This window comes from Culex pipiens, chromosome 3, assembly GCF_016801865.2.
Source record: "Culex pipiens pallens isolate TS chromosome 3, TS_CPP_V2, whole genome shotgun sequence".
NCBI classification, from domain to species: domain Eukaryota; kingdom Metazoa; phylum Arthropoda; class Insecta; order Diptera; family Culicidae; genus Culex; species Culex pipiens.
Genome location: NC_068939.1, coordinates 98,860,682 through 98,885,599, shown reverse-complemented (window position 1 = coordinate 98,885,599; position 24,918 = coordinate 98,860,682). Strand labels below are relative to the sequence as shown.

Sequence of the window (24,918 nt, the reverse complement as noted above, 5' to 3'; positions counted from 1 at the left end):
GTGGCCAGTGCCCTCGGGAAGGTTCTACCGGGGGGACATTCATCGAACCATACGACTTAGGGCAATATGGGTATCAAAATTCATGGTTTTTGAAACTGGTAATGAAAATGGCCACACCCGGAGTGGCCAATGTCCTAGAGAAGGTTCTATCATGGGGACTTTAATCGAACCATACGACTTGGGGCAATTTTGATACCCATATTACCCCAAATCGTATAGTTCCGTAAATGTCCCCCCGGGAAGACCTTTCTTAAAGGCAATGGCCACTCCGGGTGTGGCCAATCCGGTCAAAATGGCCATTTTCAATACCAGTTTCAAAAACCATGAATTTTGATACCCATATTGGCCAAGTCGTATGGTTCGATTAATGTCCTCCTGGTAGAACCTTTCCCAGGGCCCTGACCACTCCGGGTGTGGCCAATCCGTTAAAAATGGCCATTTTCAATACCAGTTTCAAAAACCATGAATTTTGATACCCATATTGGCCAAGTCGTATGGTTCGATTAATGTCCCCCTGGTAGAACCTTTCCCAGGGCCCTGACCACTCCGGGTGTGGCCAATCCGGTCAAAATGGCCATTTTCATTACAAGTTTCAAAAACCATGAATTTTGATACCCATATTGCCCCATGTCGTAGGGTTCGATTAATGTCCCCCTGGTAGAACCTTTCCCAGGGCCCTGACCACTCCGGGTGTGGCCAATCCGGTCAAAATTGCCATTTTCATTACAAGTTTCAAAAACCATGAATTTTGATACCCATATTGCCCCATGTCGTATGGTTCGATTAATGTCCCCCTGGTAGAACCTTCCCCAGGGCACTGGCCACTCCGGGTGTTGCCAATCCGATCCGGGTGTGGCCAATCCAGTCAAAATGGCCATTTTCATTATCAGTTTCAAAAACCATGAATTTTGATACCCATATTGCCTCAAGTCGTATGGTTCGATTAATGTCTCCCCGGTAGAGCCTTTCCCAGGGCACTGACCACTCCGGGTGTGGCCAATGCGGTCAAAATGGCCATTTTCATTACCAGTTTCCAAAACCATGAATTTTAATACCCATATTGCCTCAAGTCGAATAGTTCGATTAATGTCCCTCCGGGAAGACCTTCCTCCAAGGCAATGGCCACTCCGGGTGTGGCCAATTTCTTACCAATGTGGTCCCAATCGCAATCCTTACAATCTTCATAAGAACAGAATTCCTCCCAATTTGGTGTACAAACTGTGTCTTTCAATGTTTGCGTGTGTGTGTGTGTGTGTGGGCAATAAAATTACCACCGTGGATCCGCCTTTGTCGAAACCTCGTCAGGCACTGAATTTTTCTGAGGCTATCTGTTAGCTTAAATAGTTCGCATGAAATGTGGCAACATGGTGCAAATTTTGCCTCCTCTCCTGTTTTCGTGGAATTGTCACGCGAGAATGTTGCACCACTGTTGCCACATTTCATGCGAACTATTTAAGCTAACAGATAGCCTCAGAAAAATTCAGTGCCTGACGAGGTTTCGACAAAGGCGGATCCACGGTGGTAATTTTATTGCTCACACACACACACGCACACATTGAAAAACACAGTTTGTGCACTAAATTGGGAGGTATTCTGTTCTTATGAAGATTGTAAGGACGGTCACCAGACCAGAATGATTTGGGGCAATGGGCTTGGGACCACAATTATACGGTATTGGCCACACCCGGAGTGGCCAGTGCCCTGGGGAAGGTTCTACCGGGGGGACATTAATCGAACCATACGACTTGGGGCAATATGGGTATCAAAATTCATGGTTTTGGAAACTGGTAATGAAAATGGCCATTTGGACTGGATTGGCCACACCCGGAGTGGCCAGTGCCCTCGGGAAGGTTCTACCGGGGGGACATTAATCGAACCATACGACTTAGGGCAATATGGGTATCAAAATTCATGGTTTTTTTTTAACTGGTAATGAAAATGGCCATTTTGACCGGATTGGCCACACCCGGAGTGGCCATTCCCTTGGAGGAAGGTCTTCCCGGGGGGACATTAATCGAACTATTCGACTTGGGGCAATATGGGTATCAAAATTCATGGTTTTTGATACTGGACATGAAAATTACCATTTTGATTGGACATTTTCCGAACCATACTAGTTTTGGCAATTTATTCCCACAGAGGTGCCAAAGATTGAAAACATTTTATAGGAATAAATTATTTAGGATTAAATACATAGGCAATGTTTTAAAAATATAAAATAAAATAGAATATTGTTTAGGAGTTTTGTACAAAGTTCTTTGTCATATTGGTCATGTAGAACATAACCACCTGCACCTTTTTTTGTTCCTTCTTGCTAGTTTGAAACGAACAATGCAAGCAGCGTGCGAAGAAAAATAAACAGAAGTTTTTATTTTCTAATCTTGCGAATTGGGGCTTCGACATTTTTCTTCTTAGTTTTGTTCTCTTTGGACGTGGAAAACAGCTTGAAGGACGCAGTCGGAAAAGTTTTTTTTTGTTTTATCCTTGTGGCACTTTTCAAGGCTCTTGAGGCGTTGCATAACAAAAAGTTGTCACGCGTTGTGCAACTTTTTTTTAGTGAATTAGATGGACTTTTAAATTGATTGGATTTCTTAAAACATCTATTTTTAAACAGTTTGATGTGGCAACTCCATTGAGAATTTAATTTTTTTTCGTATTCAGTAGGGAATTTTGAGCAACTTTTGTTCTACAAAAAAAGTTTACTTTTCTTGGTTCGTTTTCAGCATTTCTATTTTCATTTATAGTGTTTATGTTTGTTTGTGATAGTATTTGGCTCATTTTAAAAACCTCCTATCATTACTTTTTGCCTTTTTTCTTGTTTTTACAATCACTTTATTAGTTTTTTGCTTGTTTCACATTATCTACCTCAGAACGATACCAATTTTAAATGTTGGCTAATACGTTAAGGCATACCCAAGTAACATTTTAGGCTTTATCAAAGCTGTCACAACCGCTATAAAACCTATCAACCAAAACCAACATTAAAAACCCCTTAGTCGTAACAAACTTCCCAGAACCTTGATAAACCTCACTTAAACCCCAAAGGGCCTCCGCAAAAGGTTGTTACGGCCTATTCATAAAACCTACATAGGAGTTCAAGGCTTTACAACTGAATCCTAACAACATCCTCAAAGCTTTGATAAAACCTTTGTTAAAACCTAGTCAGGAGTTATGGAAAAATGACATTTCATACGTCTTCAAACGTCTTATGCCGAATAGGTTTTATTTTGGCAAAAATAAGTCTTCGTCTTGCCAAATGAAATTATGGAGAAAGCTGTCAAAAATGGCGATGATAAATAATAGATATTAGAGGTAATCCAATTAATTTGAAAGCTTATTTCTCGCAATTGATGGCTTAAATTCAGATGAAAGTTTATTGACATTTTATTGATAAATGTAGGGGAGATAGGGCCAAAAAATTCAACTCGCTTCATCAAAAATCAATATTTTGTAATCATAGTGTTTAATGTTAAAAAATATTTTATTGCAATTCTTTGAAAAAAATGTTCAAAATATTTTTATACATCTATCGCTATATTAATCATACCAGAAATTCAGTATAAATGTGTGTTTTCATCAAATTTAAATCAAATTTTTCAGTTTTCTATTTTTTCAATCAAGATGGCGGTCAATCATATTCAATCAGAGCACGCGTTTAGCGCAATATTTATGCACTGCTATTTGGCCGCGATAAATGCTTTTGGTTTTAAGTGAGCTTTTTAGGGTAGGGTAGGGTCATCAATGAGACACTTTTGGTTTTTTAACTTCAACAATTTTTGTATTAGAATTAGAATATTTTAAAGAATTTTTTGTTGCATTTTCTTTCTTTTAGTTTGTTCTAACATTGACCAAAATATGAGATCGATCTGACGTCTACAGTCAGAGTTATTCAACTGTCTCATTGTAGACGCACTTGGCAGGAACAATGAGACAGCTGGGGAACAATGAGACACTCTACGAAAATCAATACTTTTCTAGTAAAACATCATGTTTTTGTATTGTTCCATTGCAGGTGACTTGCTTTGAATATTTTCAAGCAATTTTGTCAACATGAAACTTCAATTTACAAAAGTTATACTAAAAAGTATTTAAATTTTGTAAAATCCATATATTTTATCAAATAACTTTATATTTTTGGTTAAATGAAGTTCAAACTCAATAAAAATGCCAAAAAATCACTTCCAATTCATGTTTTGAAAGATTTCCACAGATTTTGAAAAGTTTAATGAAGAAAAATCAAAGTGTCTCATTGTTACCCATGGGTAGAAAAGAGTGGGGAACAATGAGACAGCCCTGGATTCTGGGTATATTCTAAATTTTGGTCAAACCCAATAAAATGACATTGTAGCCCAACTTATGCCCTGTAAAATGACGAAAGAAATTTGGAGAAATATTAGTTTTTGTGTTAATGGCAGCCTATGAGCGAAAATGTAATTTTTAGTCATAATTTACTTTTACACCCTAGAATCAAACATGTATGAATAACTTTACAAGGGAGCATCCATAACTAAAGCCACAATTATGGCAGACGTGTATCTAGTAGACACACCTTTCTCCCAAATATGAGCCTGATTGATTGAAACTACGTCTTGTGAGAACCATTTTATCATTGTTCCCCGTGTCTCATTGATGACTACTCTACCCTACATGGCTAATGGCACTTGACAGCTACAACACCCTAGGTTTTAACAAAGCATGCGATAAAACCGTTTGGCATGGCATTGCCATTTGGTTTTCAAGCCTCTATTAAAACTTTCATGAAACCTTATTGAAAGCCAGTCGGCTTTTAATTCCACCCGGTTTTATGTCCGAGGCATAAAACCCTGTTAGAACCTATTAATTAGCTCTTGCTTGTTGGTTGCGGTGAATGCCCAAATAAAACTGTTAAGCAATCAAGATGCTACAATAAAACCTCAATAAAACATGGTGGTGGCTAGTTGGTTTAAAAATGTTACTTGGGTAGCTTAGGATATTACAAAAATTACTGCATAATTATTTTTATAAAAATATTTAAAAAAAAATCAGTGGAAAATACAGCCAAAATTGACCCCAGAAAAAATGTCTTTGTTCAAAACATTGGCAATGTTACATAAAACAAGTCAAACTTCCAACTTTTGAATTTTTATAACGAGTCACGAGGCTTTCTTTCCAATGCTTTTTAAAGATCAAAAATAAGTTGAAAAATGTTTTGACAATTTTTTAAATCGAAGCCTGTTTGGCGGCTGGGTGGGTTGTAAAGAGAGTTAATATGTTTATTATATACTTAGATTTACTTTTCCATGCAAACTCCACTTTTTAAAGATTATTTTCTAGGATGTAACAAAAATGACCTTTTGGCGGGTATTCATTCAAATCCAAAATATAAGCTTGATTTGACCTAACAGGCTGGCGGCGCTTTGCATTTGAATTTGAAATGGAATTTAACCCGTAAAAGACATTTTTCCAAAAAGTAAAGTTTTGAGGTACACGGCCACTGAAGCGATTATTTTGAACATCACAGGCATGTATGACAGAACCTTGCGCATGATTTGGTATAACATTACAGTTTGAGCAGCTTGAAAATTGCCTCAGCAAATAAAATATCCATCGCCTGAGATGCTATTTTAATTGGCTGGGACCGATTTTTCGAAAGAATGCCAAACATTGAAGGTAATTCACAAATTGGTTGAATTTCATTTGGCAGTGTTGACAATTCCTCGAAATAATTTTAATTTTTGAAAAAAGTGGAGCAGACTAAAAAATCTTTTTTGACTTTATTCAGCTTTATTGGACTAGATGTAGAATCAAATTTTTAATCAACATAAACTTTAATATCGTGCACCGTTTCAAGTTATACCCACTCAAAATTATTATTTTTTTGTTGGTGACTTTTTAAATGCGTAGAAGTGGTCGAACTTAACAAACTCTGACATTTTTTTCGAAGCGATCAAAAATTCTAGAAATTCGCATAAAAGTAATTGAAGATTGGATCAATGGTTGCTGAGATACATGCTGAAAGAAAACCAAAGAGGAAAAATGATTTATAATAAAAATCGTTATTTCGGAAAAAAATATTTTCAAAATTTTCAAATAAACCCAAACATTTGAAAAGGCCCTAAATCTTCAAAAGCTTATAGACAATTGATCATTGAGAAGCATTTTTGTACTGCTGCCAAAATTGTGACTTGTATAGACAAATACAAAAAAATATCGATGTCCATAGTGTCAGAGAAAATTAATCAAATTAATTCAATGTTGAGTCCGAGAATGCAACCTACTCAAACGTTGCAAATACATTTTGCCTTCCTCACTGAGGTAAGGCTATAATCCTGCTCGAAAAATGAACTTTTGAAAAACAGCTCGTAGACCTATATTCATGTATACCTATCGACTCAGAATCGAAAACTGAACAAATGTCTGTGTGTGTGTGTGTATGTGTGTGCGTATTCTCCTTGGTGCTCAAAATTCTTGCCAAGTTTTCTCGGCACTGGCTGATCCGATTTTAGTCAAATAAGTTGCATTTGATCCGGTTTGGTGCCCCATACTGCACTATTGAATTGTTTGAAGATCCGATAAGTAGTTCAAAAGTTAAGTATAAAAAAGTGCCAGAGTTGCGAATCGGATCTCACATAAATGCATGTAAACTATATCCAGACCACTCACTCGACCCATCGTTCGTTAGGTTATCAAAAGACCTTTCCAATGAGTCCAAAACATTGGATATCTGGCAACCCTGTCTCGAGTTATGACCACTTAAGTGGTATTTATGTACTTTTTTGAAGCCGGATCTCACTTAAATGTATGTAAACTATGTCCGGATCCATCATCCAACCCATCGTTGGTTAGGTTATTAAAAGACCTTTCCAATGAGTCCAAAACATTGAAGATCTGGCAACCCTGTCTCGAGTTATGACCACTTGAGTGATATTAATGTACTTTTTTGATGCTGGATCTCACTTAAATGTATGTAAACTATGTCCGGATCCATCATCCAACCCATCGTTGGATAGGTAATCAAAAGACCTTTCCAATGAGTCCAAAACATTGGAGATCTGGCAACCCTGTCTCGAGTTATGACCACTTAAGTGGTATTTATGTACTTTTTTGAAGCCGGATCTCACTTAAATGTATGTAAACTATGTCCGGATCCATCATCCAACCCATCGTTGGATAGGTAATCAAAAAACCTTTCCAATGAGTCCAAAACATTGGATATCTGGCAACCATGTCTCGAGTTATGACCACTTAAGTGATATTTATGTACTTTTTTGATGCCGGATCTCACTTAAATGTATGTAAACTATGTCCGGATCCATCATTCCACCCATCGTTGGATAGGTAATCGAAAGACTTTTCCAATGAGTCCAAAACATTGAAGATCTGGCAACCCTGTCTCGAGTTATGACCACTTAAGTGATATTTATGTACTTTTTTGATGCCGGATCTCACTAAAATGTATGTAAACTAAGTCCGGATCCATCATCCAACCCATCGTTGGATAGGTAATCAAAAGACCTTTTCAATGAGTCGAATACATTGAAGATCTGGCAACCCTGTCTCAAGTTATGATCACTTGAGTGATATTTATGCACTTTTTTGATGCCGGATCTCACTTAAATGAATGTAAACTATGTCCGGATCCATCATCCAACCCATTGTTGGATAAGTAATCAAAAGACCTTTCCAATGAGTCCGAAACATTGGAGATCTGGCAACCCTGTCTCGAGTTATGACCACTTAAGTGGTATTTATGTACTTTTTTGAAGCCGGATCTCACTTAAATGTATGTAAACTATGTCCGGATCCATCATCCAACCCATCGTTGGATAGGTAATCAAAAGACCTTTCCAATGAGTCCAAAACATTGGAGATCTGGCAACCCTGTCTCGAGTTATGACCACTTAAGTGGTATTTATGTACTTTTTTGAAGCCGGATCTCACTTAAATGTATGTAAACTATGTCCGGATCCATCATCCAGCCCATCGTTGGGTAGGTAATCGAAAAACCTTTCCAATGAGTCCAATACATTGAAGATCTGGCAACCCTGTCTCAAGTTATGACCACTTAAGTGATATTTATGTACTTTTTTGATGCCGGATCTCACTTAAATGCATGTAAACTATGTCCGGATCCATCTTCCGACCGATCGTTGGTTAGGTAATCAAAAGACCTTTCTAATGAGTCCAAAACATTGAAGATCTGACAACGCTCAGTCTCAAGTTATGACCGCTTAAGTGACATTTTTGTATTTTTTTATTGAGAAACAAGCCTTACCTGACAAAGTTCGTTCTGCCTTTTTTCGTTTGTTGACGGTATTGACTTTTTTGCTTATTCAGCCTCCTGTGATCAAAACTTAATTTTAACCTTTCCCATACAATCTGCAAATTTTCCGGAATCGGTTGTAACTTGTTGGCACTCACGAACTTACCATACGAACCCAACGCAACAAAGAGCACCTCGATCGGACGTTCCGTGTTGAATTGATTCGCGTTCGAACAAAACCGTCGAAATTTTGTATATATATAGAAGATAGATAGAATTTGTGTCCAAACCCATCATATCACCAAATAGAGGAGAAAAGCAACTCGCGACAAAATTTTGAGGCAAGGAATTTTGACAGGTATGATTTTCATAAAGTATTCGCCTCCTTTTCTCACCCACAGAAAACCTGGGAACGAGGTAGCTGTCAAACTAGGCCAAAATGTTAAAGTCACTCACAAAATGAACTTTGAGTGATTTGAGTTCATTTCTGACGTCACGATTTTCTCCTCTTTGTTGGTAAAAAGTGAGGAAGGCAACAACCACATAGATGGATTAAGTTAGTTTTTTCATCTCCATCCTAGTCTGAGGCAACGTCTGTAGTAATTCTCAAATCAATTAGCCCAACGGAAGCGATCGCCATCGACAGAACTAATTCGATTAGTCTTCAGTTCGATGCGAAATGAATCGTTTTCTACGCCGAGCATGCCGCTCTGCAATCAATCCGCTGGGAAAAGAGTAGTTGTCGATGCTGCCACTCTGCCTCGTGGTGCCCATTTATATCCTCGCACACGTTTCGTTTCGTTTCGTTTTTTTGCGTTGACCACTCTCTGCTCCGTGGCTAACGAGTTGGTCAATAAATTTATACACTATTAGAGTTATTATTCGCTCGCTCACTCCCATTGCTGCTGAATGGTGAGAACTCGCGCCTGAATGCATTGAAGAACACCCCGCGTGATCGGTTGTGCTTGTGAACCCAGCTCACGTGCTTCACGAAATCGCTCAACATTTACCACCTAATGGAATGAAACTTGTTTTCATCCGAGACCCACTCTAGAGTCACCCGGCGAACTGCGATGCTGATCAATAATATGAGCGTGAAAAAGGAGGCAAAATAAAAATCAAACATTTACATTGTTGCTAATGCATCGCGAATGCTGAACTAATGGCTGCTCTATATATTTATTTTTTTTTTGCTGCAATGGATCATTTACGTTCAGGCACGAAGAGAACTATGCTACTCGATTCCGGAGATCCATTTGGCATACCAGTGTGAAAAAATAATCAAAATAATATTCCTCAACAAGACCCATCAGCACGCAGAGGGAAAAAATCAACACTTGTAACCTTTTCTCAGAACTTACTGCAGCAGCTGCTCTGCACACTGTTTGTCATACAAAATCTAGGGTAGAAACGTGACAGGAGTATCCAGTTTAAACTGAAAGGCTACCCTACGCAAGGTGCTTGAACTATACCAATTCCAACAACAGTAATAAGATAATTCATCACTAAACGCGCCCTAAGGTATTAATCCTATCCAACAGGTGTCCCACAATGCACCACCCTACCCTACCCGGTATAGTGTAAGCAGGGATGACTTCGCTGTAAGCTCTGTCTCGCGAGACTGCGGTGATCACGGTGGATCGGGTTAAGAACATGCTAACGACAACACGGACAACCGTTTGTTGCGCGGTTGATGTCATCGTCGATAACGTCACAAGGCGACGTCTCGTTAGAGAGATGGTGTGTACGAGACCGTCGACAGACAAGGCGAAATGGTCCACCGGATTGAGAGGGGAAGAACGCTGTCATACTGCAATGTCTAAAGTTTTACTTTTCGGTGCCGAAGAGACAATTTTCGTACGTCAATATTGTTCAAACAATCCTCTACGTGCAATAACTTTACAGAATTGAAACCGCAAAAAATCAAGCTTACAGATCATCGAATTGTGACCCTCGGTTGGTTTCAACACAATCCCTAGAACTGTTTCTGCCGGTCACCCGGATATTGTGCTCAAAAGTAAAGTTTGCTGTATCCATAATCTGGCAAGCTTTTTTAATTCGTTCTAAATTGCAAAACCCTGTATATGCAATAATGGGCCGAAGTGCAAAAAGAGCTCCATTGTCCGAAAGATAGAGCCATGCAAAAAGCGCATATCGGACACTTGAAAAGTTACGGTTGAAAGGGGAAAGTTTTGCTGCAGGTTGAAGTTTTCCTTTTTTCAGCCCGTTCCATTTCCACTGTAGTTGGGTTACATAATAATTGCAACTAGTTTTCAAGTTCTGAAAAGTGGTTTGAGTTTCAATGTTTCAGTTGAAATCTTTGTTCAGAGTTTTGCTCCAGTTGAAACCTATGTATTTGGTTTATTTTGGCCATTACAATATCATTATTTTGAATTTGAAATTTGGGTGATTATTGTTCACATTCCAGCCTTTTCTTTCTTATCACTAAAGTGGATCAGATACAATCGCCGGCGCCAGCTTAGTTTCGTAGTTTCGAGCTGAACGCACCTCTCGCTCAGAAATACGATTCAGATAGATGACTACCACCCACCACCCACACCACGTCTGTGGTTTAAGCCTGAAATCGACCGGTTGAAGGGTTTATTAAGTGGAGATATGTGTTTGTGGTCGTGATTGTTATTTTAGGGAGAATTTATGACCCTTATGATTGGAATGATTTATTTCCGAATTTATGAACTTGCCGCTTTCGATGATAATTGTTACTTTTGATTAGAATAATTAACGAGGAAATGTGATAAGGGTCAACATTTTGTTATTTTTTGTGGATATTGGCACAGTTTGCTTGTAGTTTTTTTTTCTATCGAGTAGGAACGATATTAAAAATTCGCATTATTGAATTAAAGGCCTTTATGGCTTACTACTTTAAGAGAAAAAAAATCAGCATGGGCAATGGTTGAATCGACAAAACATTGTTCTGTTTATCATGAACAAAACTTTTGACGACTTTACACTTCTTGTATCAAAATTCCCACTTTATTTAGTAATATTTATGGACAAAGAAGGATTGTCGAAACATGCCGAATTTAGAGTAACGTTATGTTTTTACGAACCATTAAAAAGAATGCCATACATCTAACACAGAAATCCATTGATCAAGAAAAGAAAGAAGCGTGAATCATTATTTGTTGTCCTAACAGTCTATTAGTCACGGTTGAAAAGAATGCAACAGGAGTGTCCGGAGCACTTGAACTAATTTCATTGCCACTTGTTTGTTCTCAGTTGTAAATAGTTTCAAAGAATCGGGTTACAACTTTCATTCATAAATGATTCAGCCAGTTATAAATGAAACAGTTGAAGTGACAAAGCTGTTGAGATGTTTGTTGTAAAGAGTTAAAAATTTCTAATAGTGCTTAGCAGAAAATTGAGGCCTCATGGTGTGAAACACGACCACCCACAATTTTAGCTTGCACCAAAGGAAATGTCAGCTGTCGTCTATTAAATGATAAATGTGGCTTGCGAACAAAAGTTCATTAGATTTATTGTCTATGTTAATTGTCGTGAAGTACATTTTGTCTCGAGACTACCACACACGCAGTTTGGGTGCAGAAAGTCAGATTTATTATTTTATTGTGCTCAATGATCAACAACAAAGTAGACTTAATTTATGATCATTTAATTGTTGGTGTTGATTGAAACAGCGGTACAGCTTTATTCGAATAAAACTAAAATCAGCCTTGAAAGCTTAGAAATGTTCATCGTTTTTGCACAGGATTGTCCGTCCAATAAAGATAAATTCCTATGTGGTGACGATATGATGAATGGCAAACCAGTGACGTTCCACGGTGTGGCGAAAATTTACACCGCAACAGCAGCTTTAGCCAAACACCTGATCCGCGAATCATCGCGTTGAAGCGCTTCTAAAAATTATGGGGAAGTAAATATTTATACACCTGTTAATTATTCCATCCCCGAAAATCAAGCCCCTTCGGCCGAGTGCGGTGAAACTGGCTGCCTTGACAGCCTCAAGCACGGGTCAGGATGGATGTTCGCGCCGAGTGCGTTTGGGTTGAGATCGCTGTAGTAGACTTATTTTGGTACGATTTACCTGTTGACTGACAATTAAGTTTGATGAAATATTTTTTTCTCGAAAAGCCTTGGTAAAAAATTGTTGAGTTATAAGCTTCTAAATACACATAAGAACAAACGTTTAAAACAATCGAAATTGTGTTCATTCATTTATTAAAACATGTAATCTCCCCTAAGTTTCATACATGGCTTATGACCTTCCTTAACTCAACGGGCAGTTGCTTTCAAGACATAACAGTGCTGTTTCGAAGGTTTACGGATCGTTTCCCACTGTCGACACGTGATGTCCGAGAGCTTTTTACTGGTTCATCCATAAAAAAACGATTACAATTTCGTTGACCAGATTCGATCTCAAGACCTTTACCCAGTTGTAAATGGCAAAAAATCATCGCGAAGCCCTTGTTTGATTTATTACCTTCCAGTCACAGAATTTACGTTAATCGTGTATGAAGCAATTGTAGATTTTGTGCAAACGAACAAACTTATGAACTTATAAAGCGGACGAGCTTACCGGTAAAAATATTTACAATACTAAAAAATCAAGTCTGTCATATAGAAATGGTCAAGAACCATAAAAAATGTTAACAAATAATCAGGTGAAGCTATTGAAATTGCTAAATTTAACGTGATAAGAAAGATAAAACGATTTAATTTTCAAAAACAATTCCCAGATAGTTCCATTGCATGGTGCATTCACCTTAAGGTATCTATTCGCGACAACCTGTCGCTATTATTTAGCAAACATTGGTCATTGCGAACAGAAAAAAAATGACGAAGAAAAAACAACAGGTGACTGTATCCCAAAACAACACACACACAGCGCCAGGTCTGTGGCGCCACGGATTTCGTTTCGGTGTCACTGGAAGCCACATATGCGTGCAAGTGTTGTTGTTGTTTTTATTAGCAAGTAGCAACATTCTTGCTAAATTAAACACACAACACGCGGATGGGGTGGTGCACCAGTTGTGTGACTGTCTTTGCAGATTTTATTTTTTGTTCGATGCCTATCACTTACACGCAAAATGCAACATGTGCAGCTTTCGGTATAAGCGGATGCTATCTATTTCACTTGTTTTAAACTTTTATTTGCTGACTTAAAAGTTGTGCTCAAAACAGGTTACAATATATTTAGCGTGTAGGAAGCATGTGAACTACTCGCTTCGTTTAGGTGTGCACCATAATTCCACAAAGGCGGTGATTCTCTTTAGTGGATCTGCAACTGCGGGTAGATTAAACTAAACGGAACCGTTTACTGGGTCCGCGGGACTCTGTTTAGTGTTTGCAAGGGGAGTGCAAGAGCGAATTTGTATTTACTTTCCAGCTAACGTCTATTTATTACTTGCAAAGCCAGCTGACGTTGTTGAACCGGTAGATTATTTTGAAAGCGTAAAAATTGTGCTTCACAGGTACTCATGATTTGCGGATCAAATAGTTTAGCTAAACGACTAAACGACAGTTTCAAGACATGAACTATCTACAGTGAAATCTCGTTGGTTTGACAGCTCAGGACAGGATTTCGAAGATGTTTGCCCCTCAAAATTACTACTAGAATGACGAGCCCTTTTATATTTAACCCATTTTCCTTACCCATAAACCACATGTTACGATGATAAAATCACTCAGCAGCATCGAAATGCTTGATTCAATCATGATGGTGTGTATACACTTGTTTGTTTTTAACAACGAATTATAGGCGCTGACTTTCAGGATTTTTTTTTTCTTTTCGGAGATTTGTTTACCTTACCACTTTATGGCATTTGAACGAGTTCCCCTTCGCCGCGTAGCCACTTGTCCGCGGTGTTTCGTGTTGAGGCTTCTTCAATCTTCTTCGGTGAAGGTCCGCGCTGCCAGTCAGTCAGCTGGAGAAGCTCCTTCGAGTTCGATTGAAGAGGGGCCACTTTTGGGCAAATCAATTGGAAGAGCTCCGCGCGCGAGTTCGGTATCTCTTGTGATTTTCATGATTTCTTGCTAGCAACAGTACCAACTCGATGGTTTGACACAGCCACAAGAGAACTTGGAAGTACTGGAAATTTCAAACAGTGGTTGCCGACCAAAGCCTTCACAATCTGCAATCAAGTTAAAAGACGATAGGTGTTGCTTTTTGGTCACAATTCATTGTCAAACCAGCGGTGTTTCACTGTACCACCAGGACTGGTTCGGTGTGGCGCTGCTCTCAGGAGGTGGTTGTTAACGATTTTAGGTTTTGCACGATAAATTGCACGTAAGCATTATTTCGCGTGTGCGTAGGTAAACACACAAACACAGCTTGGTTTTTACCGGAGGCAAACCCAGTTTTTTTGCGAACTCAAAAAAACCTCGGGGATTTCACACGTTTTAATTAGTTCCGTGTAGTGGCGCCAGGGAGGCTGCACATCTCTTCATGTGAATTTTTCCTCTCAATCGAGCCAAAAGAAAATAAACCTGCTACTTCAATCCCAGTTATTTTTTTGATCGACCTCGCAATTATAAGTCAAGAATTCAATCAAGCCAATTAGAAGGAGAACCTTCGCCTCGCAGACCGCATTGGCATTGACTCCTAAGCTCGTTAATACCCGTACGTCATTGACTAATTTTACTTTTTTTGCTCTGTTCTCTTTACAGCTTTGGAGCCGCTTTCCAGCAAGTGAGGAGGAGTGATTTTCATTGATGGAGTTGAATAAGATTAACGCGCTTCTTGAAGCACAGTGAAGTTAGATAGTTGGTAGTTCAGTCCGGCTGCAGATAATATGTATTGCTGTGTGAAAATGTCCCTACAATTAGTGTTTTTCGGTGTGATATTGGTGTCTTCCGTGAGGCAGATCGCCGCTGCAGAATCCGTATTGTGTAAGTACAATGTTTTAAGAATATCGTTTGAAAATAACATCAATTTAATCCAGCACATTCGTCGACTTGAAATAAAAAAAAACATCTTTAATTTTGTATCAAAATCTACAAAGGCTTCATCCATAAAGTACGTCACGCTAAAATCAGCCAAAATTAACCCCCCTTCTCCCCCTCCCTTTGTCACGTTTTTTCTATACTTATAACATGCAATGTCAAGCTTGCTCAGACCTCCCACCCCCCCTAGAGCGTGACATACTTTATGGATGACGCCAAATAAATACGTTGGAAAAGGCCATCTCCATTGATAATATTTTCAGTTGAATGCACTTTCATTCTGATAAAAAAACGTATTTACACACTTACGTTTTGTTCAAATCCTTTTTTACAATTGACCTTTTATCTTTCGACCTTTTTCCAAACATTATCATATTACTTGCATAGAATTGGCTGAAATTGAGGCCAATTTTACCTGGTAGAATTCCCATGCGATCATTTTGGCAAAACAACGATAAATCAATACCTTCGTGGCTTCTTGCTGTTTGAAGCCATAATTAATTTTACACCGTTCAAAGATCCGCGTTCTTGTGTGCGTTTTTTTCTTCTCTCTATCTCATTAGTTTTGACTGTCGTGTTGACCTGCTGTGGCTTAGCGTTAGGGTGACGAGAAAAGTTTGAAAATTTGAGTATCAAGGCTGCTTAAACTTTTAAAAGGCTTTAATCGCTCGAAATGTCTGATCTTTGTTTTATTAGGTCCTAGAAACACAATTCAATATAAACATTGAGTGTATCACGCTTACTCCGATGGGCATTAACATAAGGTGTAAAAGGGCTAAGTAGGTCCTATAAACAAAATGTAAACATTAAGTACTTAATGTTTACATTTTGTTTATAGGACCTATTAAGGTGTTTCTTACATGTAGAAAATCACAAAATTTCATATCACAGAAAATTTATTGAATCCACTAAAAAGATGGTTTTCAATCACTCCTGAAAATTTCATGATGATATTACATGATAAAACTGAGTTCGAGACGATTTTAAGCATAACATTTTGCCGTGCGCAAAGCGGACTGTCAAACTTTCTGAGCGTTCTTCTCAAAACACCGAGTTGATTTGCGGGTGCCACGATATCTCGAGATGGGATGGAAGAATTTGGCTAAAATTCAGGCTGAAGACTCTCAAGACACATCCCGTGTGCATGATGAAGCCCGATTTTAAAATTTTGCTTTTTTAAAAAATACAAATATCAAAAACTGACGGTTATTTATATAAAAAAACACAAAAATATTTTTATCTTTTTTTTGAAAACGTTTTTTTGAAAATCGGCCTTCGTCATGCACACAGGACCATTTTAACGAGTCTTCACCAAAATTTTGAGACGATTTGGTCAAGGCAGTGTTGAGCTATCGTGGCACTCGTTTTTTGAAACTGGTATCTTCGAATAGCTATATCTCGGAAATGTTACAACCAAATGTCTTCAAGTTTGTTTTGATAATAGATGAAAATGTATATTTTATATATATCCCGCCCGTGTGGATCAATCGGACCGCGCACTGGACTCACAATCCAGAGGTTGCTGGTTCGAATTCCGCGGCGGGCGCTCTCAAAATTCTTCTCAAGTGTAAATATGGGTATTCGGCGCCGGCGCCGGAGCGTGCCGTACTCAAACACTTAGGAGCCCAGGGTGGCGAAGTCCTTGTAGTTAAAAGGAAGACACTAGTGGTTGGTACTAGCAATGGTGGCCGACAGCTATAAAGTCAACTTCGTTTTCGTATATTTTAATGCCCTGAAAACAGATTTTAAATAAAATATAGTGTGTAATGACACCAACCTCTGACTTTTTGTTGTCAATTTACATGGATGTAACCCCTTAAAAAAATAGATAAATATACCTTCACGTATACATATCGACTTAGAACATGAATTAATGAATGTGGGGTTTGACCACTGAGTTAAAGTTACCGTTCCAACTTTTTTGGGAGCCTTGGGCGTTGGAATGTTAAGAGACAATTTTGGTTCATACAAATATGATTTTTATTTTTTTATTTTGCACAGTCTTAAAAGCTCCACTATAACACATTACTGAAATTCAAACACGCTGTTCTACAAATGGTTCTTCAAATTTCTAATAGCTTAAGGTACTAAACTTAATAGTGTCTGTGTTAATTAAACATTAGCGTTTGGCAGAGATTTTTTATCTTGTCACCCTAACCTGATTCCCCAATGTTATCACACGCTTGTCGTCCCTCGCGAAGACGATCGGATGCTATTGTCTGTGAACAGGTTCGGGCTTGGACAAGCTGTCGAGCCTGTTGTCGCCTTCAAGAGAGACGTGAACATAGCTGAAGCACTTTGGCGTCACCTTCACCGGCCAGTCGTCCCCAGCCACGGGCTGCTTTACGATCTCCACGAGACGATTGATGAGTTTTCGACAACCCGTTTCGAAGATCTATTTGGAAGGTCTCTCCGGAATCGTCTTCAGCGTTTTTTTTTCTTCAAAGAGTAAAAACTATAAATTTGTTGTGTTTTTTGGCTTCTTTCACTTCGATTTAGCTGAAAATATACGTGTGCCAAAGCGCTCTTGGTGTTTACTGATAATGGCCTCCAGTTCACATTTCGAGTCCAGTGCCAAACAGTTGACCGGTTCCACGAATCTCCCGAGAGACATACATTCACTGACGGGCCAGCAGCCAGCCGCGCAACGCAACGTACGCCAATTGGCAAGCATTTGCGATCTTTTTCGTGACTGGTTTGTAAAGTGTCTATAAAATATCCAAATTCCTTTCGGCTTTATTTGCTGTGCAACGCGGACCTCGGGGGAACTCGTCAGGGACGTTGCTTAATTTTAGGGGGTTGGAGGAAGTTGGCTCAATTCACTTATCGGCGAGGTGTTGCCGATCTTTATGTTCTTGTTATCTTTGAAATAAACTGTTTTGATCATTTTCAGGACCTTATTTTAAGTTCACCATAAAATCTTCCTCACTACAAGTGAACAGTAAAGGATTTTGGTTTAAATCCGGTCACAAATAATCAACTGTATCACATGAGAGTGCTCACTGATTGCTCAAAGACTCTCCAAGATCGCCCAGTGAGGCCTGCTTTGGACAAAAATCTTTTTAGCAATATCGATGGCTTGTGTTTCTAAGGGCTTTTGGATTCAACACACGAGTGAGCAATTCTCTAGTGAGAAGAGAACATTCAATTGCTGGCTTGTTTTGAAAAGATTACTAATTAGAGGTGGGCAAAAAAAGAGCGAACCGCTCAAAGAGCCGGTTCACTGAAAAGAGCGAATGAACCGTGGCTCACAAAAAAAGAACCGCGGTTCTTTTTTAAACTCCGGTTTTGTGAAGAACCGTTTCAATATGGCATGATTTTTGTTATAAATATAATTTATTGTATTTCCGAAAAATGTAACATTAAATTTGTTTTTGAGAATTGAAAATGCAATTTCAAAAATGTCAATGCTTATAAAAATTAATCCCAAAAGTATACGATTTTCTAAACAAAATAAATAAACTTTTCAGTGTGCAACTGATAGTTCATTAAAGTAAAAAACGTTAATGAAAATAGAATTCTTATCCACTGAAAACAAATTAAAAAGCATTTCGATTTAAAAAAAAGTTCATCAATACTTCGATATTTTGAAAACTAATGAAACTAATGGGGATGTGCGAAATGCATTTTTAAACTCTTTTTTCATTAAAATGTCTTGCTATTATCTTTTTTGCGACTTTGGCCAGAGTTGAGGGACATAAACTTCAAAAAATATTTGGTATGGCCAAATTTATAAAAGTCCAATGTGAAATAACTTATAAAATCACACGATTCTTGAAAAAAACATATTCATTTAAATTTTGAAAAAAGAGCGAAAGAGCCGGTTCAAAGAGCGGCTCTTTTTTAAGAGCGAACGAAAATGAGCGGCTCCTAAAAAAGAGCGGTTTTGCCCACCTCTATTACTATTGATTCGAATCGGCTAGATCATTTTCAAACATTCTTATCACGTGAGCCAAAAAATAAGTTCATTGATTTTGAACAGAAGTTTAAACAATTGGTCAGACATAACATGAAATTGAGTCAAGTTCACCGCTGTGCAAGATTTCCAAATATTCCCAAAACTACATCAGCAGGTCCTTGACTCAGCTGTGTTGCTTCAAGCAAAGCACGCACAACATGCTGCAGCGATAACCTACATTAGCACTGCACGTTTATCGCGAACCGGTCCATTCTGCGCCAGCAGCAGCCGGAAGTGGCGAAAATTTTGGAATGTTCACAAAACGGGTCCTCGGGTCAAAACATTCTGCTGCATGCTTAAGAGCATGCACCCGAAGCTGTGGGGACCTTAACTGAGTTATAGCGACCAACTGCACTGGACCAGGTACTACTTTTTTGCTGCTTTAATTAATGGTCGCCAATTAATCGATCGACGACGACGACGACAAAAAAACTGTCCGCCGATTCTCCACCGTGGCCGTCAACCGCGCACGGGGCTTACGAGCGCGCAAATTCAAAAGCAGTTTGGGCCATGGACTTTGGCCACTTTAGCAAGGTGGCTCAGAAAGATACCCGTTTCTGGGGCCAGTTCCCAGACGGCTGATCGTTGTCGTTGGGGTTACTGTGTGACAAATTTCATAATAGTTATAGACATAAGCTGTTAGATAAGATGTTTATTTTGACAAGTGGACAAGTGTACCAGGCGTTGCACTGGTATTTTTGTATACAATGTTGCAGATAGATTGTGGCGTGATCGAGACTCTCTAGTTTGTTCTTGGAATAAAGTTGGCAGGTTGAATGCGACAAGTTAAAGTTTTAAAAGGTCAGGTCATTGGCATTTAAATCTTGGTTTGAACGTTCTCAAGTTACAAATTTTATTAATTCAAACTTGCTTGGACTCTATTCGAACGTCAAAATTTTCATATCACTTGAGAGAACACGAGTATCAAGTGTTCGACTTTCCTCAGTCGCCGTGAGAGAGAATCGATCAAAGTAGGCAATGTTTCCTCATGATTTAGTGTGGTTTGTGAATGATACAGTGCCAAACCCCAACTTTTCCTAACGATTTACATACTCTAATTTTGCTTCATCCAATTTAATTTAAAAAGTGTGTCAAGACTTTATCCAGAATGTCTGCACTCAAACAAACTTGTGTCGCAGAAGGATACAGGTTTTGTTTGTGTTAAACTAGACAAACAAAATAAATTTAAAACCGGTACCTCGTAGGAGCTTTGCCGTTGTAAATATTTACATCCTCTGCTTCCAAGATGATGTAGGGCCTCAGAAGGAAGTGAATTCTCACAGACTTGAAGTATTCTCAAAGAACTGGTGCATTGTCAAAGTTGGAACGTATTATTTTGTCAAAAAATATAGATGCCTCTGTGCTCTCTTATGCTAACTAGATAAGAATCCCAGCAAGCTTAGAACAAGAGAGCACATAGGCATCGAATTGTTGCCATTCCATTTGGAAATCTATGTTCTAATGATATTTCATGAGCCACACGTGGTTCAAATAAAGGTTCGTTTAAATATTTCGTAACACATAGTGGAAGGAGGGTGTGAGAAACTATGAGACGTTAAGAGTTACGTAATATTTGAACAAACATTAAGTTGTTTCCCGCGAATGCATGCTCATGCTGCAAATTAATTGCAAGGTTTGCGATGGCCCCAGCAACACCCTATTGAATTGTCTTATCGTCTTCCTATCTCCTGCTCATTATTAACTCAGTAAGAATAGCAACACCTACAGAGATGATAATGGAGACGACGCACCGCATGCTTGTACGGTGTTGTTGGCCTTACCCCTCCCGGTGTACGTTGTTTGTCCCCGCGTTCAAATATGCAACAAGAAGTACCTATTATAAGGTTCTCAGTGTCTACACCTCGGCAGACCTGTTCAAGGAAGCTAACTGGCAAAGCGACTGTCTGAAGACCAACCGACACATCCGGGAAAGATGAAATTTGTGTTTGGTAAACTAACTGTGGCTCCCGTGGGAACAAAACGTTTTTCAACCAACAAGTGTGTTGTTTTGAGAGACTTATATAATAGAATTATTTCAAAATTCTTTATTTTTTTTGCTCTTCACTATGGTTAATCGAGCCGTATAGAATTTGGTTCAATAGACCTAATCTTCGAAGCATGTCAAAAATATGAACACGTGTCTGCCTTAATGAAGTACTTTTCCAGACACAATTCCGTGAAATCCATAATGGTACCATTACAGACAAAGCTGATATTTTATCATCTTGATTGGCGGGAGGACAACCATAGGCAGCATCCACGAATAACGTAGCATTTTTCGATGATTTTAGTACACTCCGTTTCATCCATTTATCCCAAGATGTCGATCCGCTAGACCGTGTCCCCCTATCCTCCCCCAACCCCCTTGAAATGTTAAAAAAAATAAGAATTCGGCCATTTTTATGAAAAGCTAATTTCAACATTTCAGATAAAGAAAAATATTATGGATCTATTTATAAGTTAATAGTATTTTCGCCATCAAATATAATCATTTTTGAAGATTCTGCGTTTGTAATAGCTTGGCACCCTTGCATCGTTATCGCGTTGATTGAACATACTTTTTGGAAGCTGTAATTGAACGTCAACGCATGAAGAGCTAGCAATTTTTCGACTGATTATGGTAGGAGGGTATTCTTTCAGTTGTGTTGAATCTGATTATTTCTTAGAAATGTGAATGTCGATACCAAAAACGTAGCAAGATAGATCCTACTGAGTTGTTTCAACGAAATTTTTAAAGGTTTCAGCGTCAGATTTAGCATGTTACAATCATATAAATGATTCAGTTGAAACTAGCTTTCTTCGTTTAGCTTTGAAATAGAGCGTCCAATTTCCCGTCCCGGGAAAAAATTTCCCGGGAATTCCCGGGATTTCCCGAAAAAAAATATTTCCCGTTTCCCGGGAAATTTGTAAATTTCCCGGGAATTCCCGAAATTCAAACGGAAGTATACATTTTCTTAAATTTTTGGAATTATTTTTTTTAAAGCTGTGAAAAAAATAATAAATGAATAAAGTCAACATGATTTTGTTCAAATAAATGTGTTGTTTGGTGTATATATAATTAATCAGATTATCAGAAATTATGATATCAGAATTATTTCTGATAATTTTAATTTTTGAGACAACTGGGAATAGATCTTGCTTAATGAGTATTAAATTATTACAATTAGGTAAGCTTTTAACAGATTGTTTCATTATTTCATCAAAACAATATTAACTCCTAACCTCCAAATTATAATTAAGATTTTTAAAGTTGTCGTTACCATGATGAAATGAGATGAAAATCAAATTTGTGCAAAAATAATTAATTCAATTGGTTGAATACCTAGTACTAAAGAAATTGCAATTTGAAGTAAAAGAATTATTGAGCACTGGTGCAACTACAGGTGTTAGAGGGTTAAATGTGAAAAAATAGAAGACTTTTTGTGGAATGATGTTAATTTATCGTATAATTTAAATCATGTTGCATAATACAAAAAAAATCATTGAAAAATTACTTTCTATTGTTTGTTCTCAAAAAAATGCAAAAATATTTTTAAAGCTTGCTTCAAATATTTGAAAACATTGGGTTTGTTTGGAGTAAAACCAACACTAAAAATCTTTGCCATTTGTTTTAAGAGCTGAAACCAGTATTTGTCATGAAAAACATAATTTCTGCATGTTTTTTTTCTCATTTCAATAAACTGGTCACAGAGGCAAGTTTAAAAGAAATTTTATGATTGTGGATTATGGATTCATTTTACTCACAGTTTAAACACATTGATAAAAAATATTTCTCATCAAAAAATACCAAAATACATTTTCTTGTAGTTGAATGATTTTGTATATGCAGTCAAGCTGTTAATTGATCTTCACACTAATCTAAACCAGTAATGTTGATGTCCTATACTGTTTTGCTGCATAATATTAATTAAAACCAAGATCATAACAATTTTCGATAAATTTAAAATTTCCCGGGAATTCCCGGGATTTCCCGGGAAATTTGCTGAAAATTTCCCGTTTCCCGGGAAATTTGTAACCCCGGGAAATTGGACGCTCTACTTTGAAATGACCCTTTCTCAAGTACATATTACATTCACCGACAATTATCCTGTTTTTCGCGAACCGATTTTTTTTGGAGATGAAGCTTTGTCCATTTATTTTTTCAATTATTATTCAAACGGTGAGGCTAGTCTCAAGAATTTTTTTTAAATATAGCTTTTAAAAAAATCGCTGAAAATTGTTATGTTTATAACCAGGTTGATTTTGATAGTCACTGTATTTCTTAAAAATTTTCCTCTGACAGTCAACTTGAGCATCAGCAATACCCCATTCGCACGAGTTTCTTATAGGAGCAGTTTTCTCAGACATTCAATATTACGCCCTTTTAAAATGTTAGTCTTGGTTTAAAAATTTTGAAAATATTTTTTCGAAAAGATCGGAAAATTTCACGAATGTTTCATATTTTAACATTAAAATCGGTGATTCATATTTTAACATTAAAATGGTGTGTTGTTTGGGTGGGACTTAGAAAACATCAATTTCCCTGTTTTTAAACCTTTGCATGGCAATATCTCAGCAACGAAGGGTCGTATCAACAAAGTTTAAAAATGCAAAATATAGAAAAATTTTCAGCTTTTCAAAAATATTTTTTTCAAATGTGGGCAAACACTTTATCAAAATTTCACTGAAGTACTTTTTGATTGCAAATTTAATTTTACATCGAAAAATGAAGTTGAAAAAATTTTGCGACCAATTTTTCGATTTTTTGAAAAAATCAGTATTGGTTCAAAAATTCATAACTCGATCAAAGATTTTTCGCACAACCTGGAAATTTCTGAAAAGTTGGAATTTAATGTCCTCTAAAACATATCAAAAAATAAAAAAAATTAAAAATAGTTATTTTTGCAAATGAAGTTTTAGTGACAAACAGTTAAATAAAAAATCACCGTGTATCATTTTTTTTCAATGTAGTCCAGTGTATCGATCAAAAAAATCCTTCAAAAGATACAGATTTTTTAATTTTCCTACACCATTTTTGTATGGCCAGCTGCCAAATTTGTATGGAAAATTATATGGACAAACTAATGATGCAAAATGGCTTCTTTGGGCATACCGAAGGCACCAAAAAAGTTTCAGTCGGATTAAAAAATACAAAAATTAAAATTTAAGAAAAAAGACCGATTTCGTAGAGAACTGCTCATAGCCTGTTTTAAAATGTTTGATTTATATCCATTTTGCAACTATTTTTTCCTAAAAATACATTTTTTGCAATTCCGTCGTGAAACTACTTACTTTTCCTGTCATTCTTGAACGACGAAATAGCCTACTTTTCTGTACCAAAAATGACAGAATCGAATAGCAACACTTTTCAAAATAAATGCTGAAAAGTTCTACTTTTCAGCACTGAAATGGGTGCTGAAAAGTTGAACTTTTCAGCACTTGTTTTGAAAAGTAACACTTTTCAACATTTTTTGATTTAAACGATTTAATGACAAAATACATGAAAATTTGACTTAAAATTTCACTCAATGGGTGTTTTCGGATTTGCAAAAAATGTTGTATGGAACCCGTTGCAAAACTTGATTTTTTCAGCACTCTTCATATTTATCCAACTCGGTGAACCTCGTTGGATAAATGTACGACTCGTGCTGAAAAAATCCTCTTTTAGCAACTTGTTGCATAAACTACTATTTTGATGTCGTAAAAAAAATTAAAATTAGCTGATAGCTACTTAAAGAAGTAGGGTAGGGTAGTCATCAATGAGACACTTTTGGTTTTCAACTTTCAAATTTTTTTCTCATTTTTTCATCAGCAT

The 24,918-nt window shown here is 37.5% G+C and overlaps 1 protein-coding gene across 6 annotated transcripts in view; it reads left to right on the top strand.

Moving 5' to 3' along the window:
* LOC120421386 (BMP-binding endothelial regulator protein) overlaps nucleotides 1-24,918 on the top strand; it is a 110,130-nt gene that overhangs the window by 28,354 nt on the left and 56,858 nt on the right. For all 6 annotated transcript variants that reach the window (XM_039584583.2, XM_039584580.2, XM_039584582.2 and 3 more), the window contains exon 3: nucleotides 14,891-15,112. In XM_039584583.2, the coding sequence (XP_039440517.1) occupies nucleotides 15,016-15,112 (97 nt within the window). In that variant the 5' untranslated portion in view covers nucleotides 14,891-15,015. The remainder of the gene's footprint in view (nucleotides 1-14,890; nucleotides 15,113-24,918) is intronic.